Consider the following 10,558-nt stretch of genomic DNA (forward strand, 5'->3'; position numbering starts at 1 on the left):
ATGTCGTCCTTTTAATTTAAATTAAGAAAACACATATATGAGGCAAATGAAAAACTCTCCTTATAAATGTGCTGTCACAATTAGGGTTGCCAGGTCGCTAAACCGAAAAGCCGGACATTCGTACAAAAAAGTCCTGCTATCGAATACTTAGAATCTGAACTCTTAGTGTAGGAATACATTCGTAATTTTCTGTTTTATTAAAACAAGTTAACATACAATTTTACATTTTATTAGGTGTAAAACCTTCTGAAATTAGTAGATTTTCTTATAAATTTATTGATTCAAAGCTCTACAAAAGCCGGACTCCTCTTAATTTTGGCCGGACACGCAATCAAAAAGCCTGACTGTGTCCGGCTTTATCCGGACGCCTGGCAACCCTAGTCACAATCATAGCAATTATTATATAGGACAATGCATGATTACTCTCGACCGGTATGCAACGCGAATATGTGGCCTCTCTCTATCACCTTGAGCGATCCCGTTGAAATCTTTTACAAGGATCTCAACTTGATTACACTGTCGTAAGTTTTTAAATTATACTATAGTAAACAACACAAAAAAAGTCTTAAGTAAACTTATAATAAACTGGCCGTTACATTTGTTGTGGATGAGTTATACAGTATCTTCTGAGCGAAGTAACCAATCTTCAAATAAGTACTGTAGTGCCCAGACGGACACGAATTAAAATGTCCGTATGGTTGCGCAAGCACATACGGCATTCTCAAAACATGATCGGCATAGACCAGAGTAATGAGCAGGTCAATGCGTATATGAGACCAGCCATGTGCGGGTTTCCTTATGACGTAACTCGTACGGAATGTTTCCTTCATCGTACGGAGCGTCCGTATTGTTTACTTGAAATCAGAAAATGTCTCTTTGGTACACGCCTCCACCCGGGATCAAACCTGCACCCTTTTGCGAGTACGAACCAAAGGTCTACCTACTAGGCCAAGGGCGCTCTTAACTATACTAAACCGACATTAATAAGGTACTAAGGAGTTAGGTTTATAGCTGGTTATGTTTCATATTATTATGATCGTTCTGCCTGTCCTTTCACATAATATAATTCCATTCCAGCTCCTCCAAATGTTCCTGCCATCGATGATGAAGCGCAACCACGGTCACATAGTGGCGCTGTCGTCGATGGCGGGGCTCGTGGGGCTGCGCAACCTGGTGCCCTACTGCGGCACCAAGTCCGCGGTGAAGGGCATAATGGAGGCGCTGCACGAGGAGCTGAGAGAGGACAAGGTCACGGATTATAGCGGGGTGAGGAAATAATTTAATTTCGAATCGAAGTGAAGTCGGTCGTTGGCAGGATTTTTACACCATGCGATAAGATATCGTACCGATAAAATACATATTGTGAAGACTGGGATGTGTTTTAGAATAAAATGATCTGATTAACCCATCAAGCCTCATATAATAAGCTCACCGGTGAGCGAGACACAATAGAATAACAATAGATTTCCAATAATCCACAATCGACGGATTAATATTATTATAACGTATCTTCTTTATTTATGATCAATATCTGACAACTTAATCATAAAACGCTATGATGTTCAAGGTATTAAGGTGTAAGTAATGGTTGCTTGTGTATCTAATGGTGGCACTTCACATGGCTATTTGTATTTGCGTATTTGATGTAAAATCACCATGTGTAGACGGTATGTTTGACAAAGTATTGGCCTTATTTGCCTATTTGACAAATATGACCAATACCAAATACACGCAATGTCGGTTTTTGACGCACATCAAAGAGTCAAATAGGCAAGTAAACAAAATCAAGTAAAAGTTTGGTATTTGACGTCCATATGTGGAAGGTCGTATTTGACTTTTTTTGCTTGTTTCTGTGTACATCCATAATATTGCCAAATGCAACAAATAGCCAATCGCAAGTACCAATAGCCATGTGAAGTGCCACCATAACCTTTATTGGAAATATTTGGTCCGGTTAACTTTGCCTGCAATTTAGCAATGTGAGTGGCGGCCGAAAAGGAAGATCTTCCGACCGTGATAGCATGCTCAGTCAGGCCGAAGCTCACTGACGTCATTTCAGACGCTGTATATAAATTATATAATGATATTATCTTGCTGTTCTCCGAAACTTCCATAGCGCGTCGCAGGATTGTGACACTAGTGTGTGTGATATGGCCACAATCTCATTGGTTGCTATGTTTTACAGATAAAATTCACCACCGTGTACCCGTACATCGTGGACACGGGGCTATGCAAGAACCCCAAGATCAAGTTCCCGTCGTTCATGAAGATTGTGAGTCCGCGCGACGCCGCCGAGTCCATCATCGACGCCGTCCGCCGCGAGTACACTGACGCTTCCATACCGCGATTCCTGTTCTACACCAACAACGTAAGTTATCAGCCTATGTAACCTTAAAGATCTGTGTTAGGGTGAAGCCTAACGACCGCAATTTTGTGAGTTGTAAGTCGCAGAATTTCGGTCGCGCGGAAATTTCCAGATAGGATAGCTAACAGATAACAGAGCACTTAGTGAAGTCGCATATTTGACAGCGAAGTTTGAAATCTAACGTAATATAATATGAAATTTGACATAGGCGTCGCAGGCGCCATAAGCGAAGCGATATTTCAAAACATTCTTGATTTCTTATATTATTTTACAACGTAAATGTAGCGTAAAATAAATCCAGACTAACCAAATCGGCAGGTCAATTTTGCGCGGTTTTATTTCAAACTCATGAGATCGTGATGGTTCGTAGCTACTATAATGTATACTATATAATTTCGTAGCTGGGTGAATTTCCCAAACGGCTTTTTTTTTGTCTTCGTTGAAATTACTATTAAAAAAAGGGAATACTGTTGTAAATTATTTGTTTTACTATTCTATGGGTAGCTATAGGATTGTGGCAAAAATATAATATGCCTAGGACTATTACAAAGGTAGAAATAAATAACTTGAAGATCTAATTTTATCAAATCGGTGCTGTCCCTCTACTTTTTTTACAAACAAAAACGCTTACATACTAGAAAATATGAATAATTTAAGGGTATAACTTATATTATTTCGTAGAATATTAGTTAATCTATTATTATATACCATATTTTATTACATAATTAACGATTATAGTTATTTAGAGGCACAAATGTACTTGTCCTGAGAATTTTCCTCATATCGCTGGATAAAAGAAATTTAAGCATTACTTTTCATCGACGAGTCGAACAGTCGAGGTGGGGGGACCACCCCAATTTTAATTTACTCCTTAGTGTGTGCTTCCACGCAGTCAAGACGGATTTGTGTCAAAACGCTGCATATTCTCGTGAACAACATAAGTATGCCATTAAAATGCTCTCGGTCAATTATTTTATAATATCGGTGATTGAATTTTTTTAATGTAATTAATAGTTTTAAAATTGTTGTTTGGTTCCAATGAATGTATTAAGTGATTAAGCTTCATTATCTGTAATCAAATTTATCTTAGATATAATGCATTTTTTATAATTTCCTAAAAAGTGCGTTTTTTCTCACGTCGCTGCTCTCATATCGGTGTAATCGGTGGTCATTTTAACCACCGATATGATAATTTACACCAAAATTATAAGAAAAATCGAATCGGTGTCTTAAATCTAATATCGGTGTTTAGAATCATGACCATCGCACAGTTTTGTCACATCGGTGGATTGCTTTATCATATCGGTTGATAATTTTACCATATCGGTGAATTGTTTTATCATATCGGTTGATCTAGTGGCATTTCGTTAAGTATACAAAGAAATAACAAATGCGCATGATAGTAAAAATGAATGGATGTAAGGATGTATGGGCCATTTAAAGTTTTTAATTTATTTTTCTTTTCACATAAAGGCATTTAATAAAGGCAACGATGATAATTTTTATTATTTTATTTATTCTTTATCCCTACATCAAATGACTGGATTTCCCAAACCGCTTTTTTGCACGGCAAGGCTGAAAGCTATCTTATTTTTTCAAGATATCGTTTTCATTTTTGATTTTAAAAGTAAAACATAACGCTTATAATTTAGGCCTATCTTTTTTTTTTTTTAATAATTATTATTTTCCAAGAAAATAAAAATAATTTATAGGCGATTTCCAATTTTGGTGGCTTGTCGCCGAACTATTTTACTCAATATCTAGACCGATTAACAGAAAACTTGATACTGGATTAGATTTTTATTTTTATGTAGTCGTTTTATATAGTTGACTCTTCATAATATATCAATTTTATTGTTCTAACTTCTGTAGTTGAGTTTTTATGACACAGTTTAGGTCTGTCGCGGAGAATTTTAAAATTTTGGTAGGAGTTACGAAACGTTGTTTCTAAAAACTACCATTGATCCCTTAAGCATAAAGAATACGCCATTTACTTCATTCAGCCACACTCTAACCCGTTTAGGAGGTGGCTGTGGGCTGGGTCGTACCAGTTTCCAGCCAGAAATGAAAGAAAACCGTTTTATCACAAAACCCCGATTTTATGCAATTTTGGTGTACTTAAATTATCCTACGTGTGGCAATAATATCATGTTGTTATTTTGAATATCGGTAGAGTTTTGGTTTGTTTATAGTTAAGTTTTAACTTTAGTGCGCGTAGTTTTTTTTAATGATTATTTTTCTCGCAAATTCCAATTTTGGTGTAATTTTGGGTAAATTTTGGTGGGTAAGAGGGTGTGTAAAACATTATTTTTACAAAATACCATTTATTCTTGAAGCATAAAAAATACGCCATTCACCTCATTCTGTCATAAGCTAACTTGTCTAGGTGGTGGTTGTGCAGTCTCCCGTAAACACCTAATCTCCAATTTTGGTGGAAACAAAATTTTCACTAAAATTATATAAAAATGCAAGTTGTTGAAATCTACTCAAATATTGTAAAACATTTTAAAAATATTTTAATTTTATTTTAGGTACCCTGTTCTTGATCAAAATCTTTACTATAATAATATTATAAAGAGGAAAACTTTGTTTGTATAATTGTAATGAATAGGCTCAAAAACTACTGGACCGATTTTAAAAATTCTTTCACTATTGGAAAGCTACGTTATCCACGAGTAACATAGGCTAAATTTTATTTTGAAAATAGGTTTCCGTAAGATATTTGGGTTTTTCGGACACAAGGTGTAAAAAATCTACCAGAAAAGTTACTCATTTTGCGTACGCTGCCTAAACTATAAAAGATAGAACCATAAAATGTTCCAATTAGTTGTAGATCTTATAAATATCTACAAAAAAGTCCGCGACACACTATACCTATCTATGTCGAGTGAGGCACAACAACCATATTTTTATTTAAAAAATCTTGAATTTTTTTGGACTACATTTAAACGAGTTTATTTTACTCATGCTACTAATCCTTATTAAAATATATTATTTCATCACTAAGTACAGTTTATTTAGATAATATTTGGTCTTTGAATGATTAAAATTGGACGTTTGGTTTTGAAGTCATGGCGAAATTAAAATATTAAGAGGGGATTTTAGATATACTTTAATATAGCTATTTCCACACTGTGCACTTTCATCTTCAATTTTCGTCATCTTCTTTCATTCAAGTGTCGTATTGGCGCATTTAATTATTTTCTTATATATTTGAAAATGCCTTAAGAGAACCAGGTCGGACGATCATGGCGCCATACTTATATTTTAGTCACTTCAATAAAATAATATGGGCAAAACAACGTTTGCCGGGACAGCTAGTTAATACATAAATATAATATTATAAAGGTAATATTATCACATCGCTGGATTAGTATGTCATTTCGGTGGTTAAGCTTATCATATCGGTGCGCAGAAATAAAAATCGGTGCCGGTTTATCATATCGGTGGAAACCAGAATTCAAACTGAATTTTCTCCATAATCTTAAATGATACGTTAATGATATTAAATTTGGGAACATTTTGTATCCTAAAGAATACATAAAACCTGAAAAGTATATAAAATATGTATAAATAAAAAAGATCACCGATATGATAAAAAAAGGTAATTTGTTGAAATTCACCCAGCTGTCTTATATTCTATTTCATAATTTTTTGTACTTATTTCCAATTTCAGCACTGCCGGATATACCCCCGCGAAGTGGCGACGCACATCAAGGACTTTCTGGACTCCGGCCTCGAAGCGCATTAAATTATTACAGCTATCCACAACCTTATAGCCTTGTAAATAGTTATTTAAGTCGAACGAACCTTTTACATAAATTATATACCTATATACGGGCTAAGTAATATCAATACAGAGGTCTTTTTGACCCGAAACAATACTAATGCTAATTCTGTCTCATTCAAAATGTAGCAAAACGAATGCGACAGAAAATTAAAAAAAAAAGAAAATACTTTTATCTCGTCGAGTGGAACACAGGGATGCACACGAAGCTAGTAACACGAGGTTAGGCTCGTAACTTGGATAATACTGAGGCCTTTGCCGTGATCGGCTAGTCACTAGTGTGAGTCAATGAGCACTTTTCCAGTGAATATAATAGTCGTAGTCGTTTCGTTTTTAATGCGCATGTGCAAAGTTAAAATTTGTGGCAGTGTCATGTACTAAAATCTGACAGAAATTGATGATATTTTTCTATTAGGTACTGCGAACTGAAACGAATACGACTAATATCATTTTTAGCAAGCAATTACAATCGAGTTTTTAAAGTATCTACTAGCTCGTGGAAAAGTATACGAAAAGATTTAAATTTAATGTATATTTACTTGCCTTCCTATTGAAGGCAAGTAAATATTATACATTTAAAAGCGTTTAAGAGCGTTTTCATATTACCGATCCGACATCCGATATCGGACCGATAATGAGAGGAACAAGTCCGAGACCAACGGGCAACGTGTGGTCGGTGCCTTAGTAGTTAGTAAGATCTAAACATAGTTTGGTAGGTAGTTTATATCCTCTTTGATATTTTGTACAGTATATACCCAAGTACAAGTATAGCTTGTGAGTTGTGACTTAAGAAAAATATTTCACAAAAATTATGTAGGTAAGTAAATATTTTAAATCGCGAACACATTATTTTTTTAGTAAAGTCCGTTCTCAAGGCAGAGCATTTTGGCCTATTCAGTCCATATACATGACGCGAAATCGATATTTCTCTAATTTGTGAACGAAATTTTTAAGTATAAAGTATTTTAAGAATTGACTAAACATAATAGTCGATATTAATTTTGTAAAATAAAATTGAGAAACCTGGTAATTACGGTATAATTATGTGATTTTTATACTTAAGCCGATATCACACTACACTAAATTGAAAAAAGTGTTTTGATTTTCGTTAAGTTGTAAATTTTAATATAATTAATGTGATAGTTTTATGTCTTATACCTGTATATATTATTTATACTGGCTGTAATAAGATATGTATTTTGTGCCATTTGTTTTTTAAATATATATAAGTATTTTTAACATATTTGTAATATTTTTATCGGCGCAAAAATGTAAAACATTAAAATTGTAAAATATATTTTGAAATGATGATTGAGCAAAACAACCGTATATTACTTTAAATAACTTTTGTAATAATTATTATATTATTGTTAGGTTTGTTTGCACTGTGAAATTTAATATTTAATCAATTTCACAGTGTTGCATCATGAATTCTACTTATTTTTATTATTTTTGTCTTTGACAACTGTTTTTGGCCATTGAATAGTTTATTATAAATAATTTGAATTATTATGTGAAAATAAAATGTGATTTAAAGGTTGAAATAAAATTTTTATATTATAAATAATGATGTTTTCATTGCACCTATCCACCACGTTCTCACAGAAAACCGGCGTGAAACAGTGCTTGCGCTGTGTTTCGCCGAGTGAGTGAGTTTACCGGAGGCCCAATTCCCTTCCCTATCCTCCCCTATTCCCTTTCCTTCCCATCCCTACCCTTCCCTATAACCCTATTCCCTCTTAAAAGGCCGGCAACGCACCTGCAGCTCTTCTGATGCTGCGAGTGTCCATGGGCGACGGAAGTTGCTTTCCATCAGGTGACCCGTTTGCTCGTTTGCCCCCTTCTTTCATAAAAAAAAACCTATAACAGTGAAACACAGTCATGTTCTTAGAAACTATTTTATTGATATACGAGAACGTAATATTCTTATTTCTTATTATAATAATTATATTATAGTTATAATTTGCTACAATTCTTATTTTATAGTTTCTATTTTTTTTTGAGGTTAAAAAACAGAGATCATTTATTTCAGCTAAGCTCACTAAATACAATAACACTGAGCTAAGTATTATAATAATATTATAACGTAACTACATTAATATCTTTGGGTTCATAATTCCCCTTTACACAATATTATGTTATGACTACAACTGCAAAAAAATGCATAGATATCATGTAATTCACGTAAAAAAATATTTACTATACACTAATACATACAATATCAATTTCACGCTAAGATAAAATATATTTTTATAGTTTTGGCTACTTTTATACATCAATTTTACTAACACAAGTAACAATTTCAAGAAATCCGAACTTTACTGCCTATAATAAACTTTATTATAATAGTATATATAGTATATATTTATTTTTTTTACTTACCGACTAAATAGCTTTTTTAATTTTGAAAATATATTAAAAATAGAAAAACAAGGATTTTAAGCCATCAATGCTTAGAAAAGCAAATAAGGTACATTTTTTAATTACAACACAAATATGTAGTGTGTAACAGGCTTTACTGGCTTACTGCTAGCAAAACTGCAAAACTCAATACCAAAATTCCTGTGCTTAATAATTATTAATAAAGAGATAATATATTTTGTAACAAGTAGTCAAAATAGTCATAATTTTAAAGATGCTTCTAAAGTAGTAGATGTTGAAAGATAGAGAAATAATTGACTCTATATTTTACTCTACCAGCATTGCATATGCAATAATTTATTAACTATTACATTTATCCGGTTTAGAATTATTTAGAGGAGCTAAAGACGAAAAATTATTTTGAACATTTTTAATTTGGGGCCATTATCACAATTTTAATCAAGGAGGGAAAAGTTTGTAACCTTAAATTAACGTTAAAATATTACAAAAAGTGTCTAAAATGATGAATAGGAATATCATTTCAAGTGTACCTAGTTATGTAAATATGAAACACAAAGATAGTAAAATTATATTCTACTTTATTATAGAGAATTTAATATTGATCACAGAAAGCAAAAATACTCCCAGTTTTGGACAGTATAATGTTACAAGTACGGTATTTAATCCTATAATAATTATAATAATTACTCTACAATATAATATTACCATGTTCTTTTTTATTTTGTACGCAGAAGTTTGTGTCAAAAGTAAACTAGGTCCTGTAAAGTCCTCGGAACATATTCTTTTATTATTTAGATATCAGTTTCTTGAATATGTAATAATTTTTAAATGCTTTTATTTTTGGCAATGTTTGATAAATCAGCGCGCTGAAATATATCAGACATAAATTAAAAAGTATATATTTAAAAAAAAACGTGTGCACAATTATTCTTAAGCACGCACGCAAGAACTCTTACTTGAAAGTTACATAAGTGCCGCCCTCAGAGGCGAATATAAGTTATTACTAACTGTAATTAAATGAAAATTTTGACATAAGACCCATACAAGATCTGTCAAACTCTTCATTTCAGACAGTAAGTGTTAAACTAGATAGACAATTTTAGCTTACATCCGTAGCATTTAGTTTTTTTTTCTTCTTCTGTTCGTGACCGAAGTGAAAAATTTAGAGCAACATAATATTATGGCTCAACACTGCATGTTAACAAGCAGTATAGTCCAGTATCTACACTTCACATTGTATTTATACACACCAGAATATCTAAGAAACCACAAAAGTATCGCCTGTCAGCCTGAAAAAGCTCAAAATAGTATTATTATGACGTCACTATTCAGCTTCGTGTAAGATTGGCTTAATAAACGTGTTAAAGCTATTTGACAGGTAACATCTACATTAACTTTGTCAACTCCTTGATCCGACGACCGAATCCGAATGGGTCATCCACAACCGAATTAAGTACCCCGACTATTTTAATAGAACATAAATGTACCTTCATTAATTATTGTAGTTTGATACAGTCCATATCCCATTAAACTACAAAATTGTATTCTGTGAATTGCCACAAAAATCTGCCAGCAAGCCACGTCTGTCAATAAATCTGATTGGCTGAAACTCCAAAAGTCAGTCGTTTGACGTTTGATTAATATAAGAATACTTTTCCACTGTTTCATATAGAAAACGGACTGGATCAAAAAACGAACATGCTGCATTGGTTTCATTAAAATACTACAATCTCTGGGAATTGAATAGGAGTTGCGTAATAACGTTCAGAATTATTTTGCCTTTCAATTTCCATAACCTACCCTTATAACCTTTGCATGAGAGTCAAAATTACTCCAAACGGTGAGTACGTATAGTGAAAAGCACTATAGAACAGTGTTATCCAACCTGTGGTCTGCGGACCCCTGGAGGTTCGCTAGTATGGGGGTCCGCGGTGTCATCTCCGGACCAAACATAATTCGATTTTTTTGCTGTTTATTTTATTTAGGGAGTCCGTGATAACTGGGCTTGATTACCTTGGGGTGAG

General features: G+C 33.4%; 1 protein-coding gene across 3 annotated transcripts in view; it reads left to right on the top strand.

Moving 5' to 3' along the window:
• The window catches only part of LOC121730296 (short-chain dehydrogenase/reductase family 16C member 6-like), a 50,342-nt gene extending 43,648 nt beyond the window's left edge, over positions 1-6,694 (top strand). For all 3 annotated transcript variants that reach the window (XM_042119277.1, XM_042119278.1, XM_042119280.1), the window contains 3 exons: positions 1,078-1,266; positions 2,186-2,368; positions 6,042-6,694. In XM_042119277.1, the coding sequence (XP_041975211.1) occupies positions 1,078-1,266; positions 2,186-2,368; positions 6,042-6,116 (447 nt within the window). In that variant the 3' untranslated portion in view covers positions 6,117-6,694. The remainder of the gene's footprint in view (positions 1-1,077; positions 1,267-2,185; positions 2,369-6,041) is intronic.
• Positions 6,695-10,558: the final 3,864 nt, after the last annotated feature.

Source organism: Aricia agestis, chromosome 9, assembly GCF_905147365.1.
Source record: "Aricia agestis chromosome 9, ilAriAges1.1, whole genome shotgun sequence".
Lineage (NCBI taxonomy): Eukaryota > Metazoa > Arthropoda > Insecta > Lepidoptera > Lycaenidae > Aricia > Aricia agestis.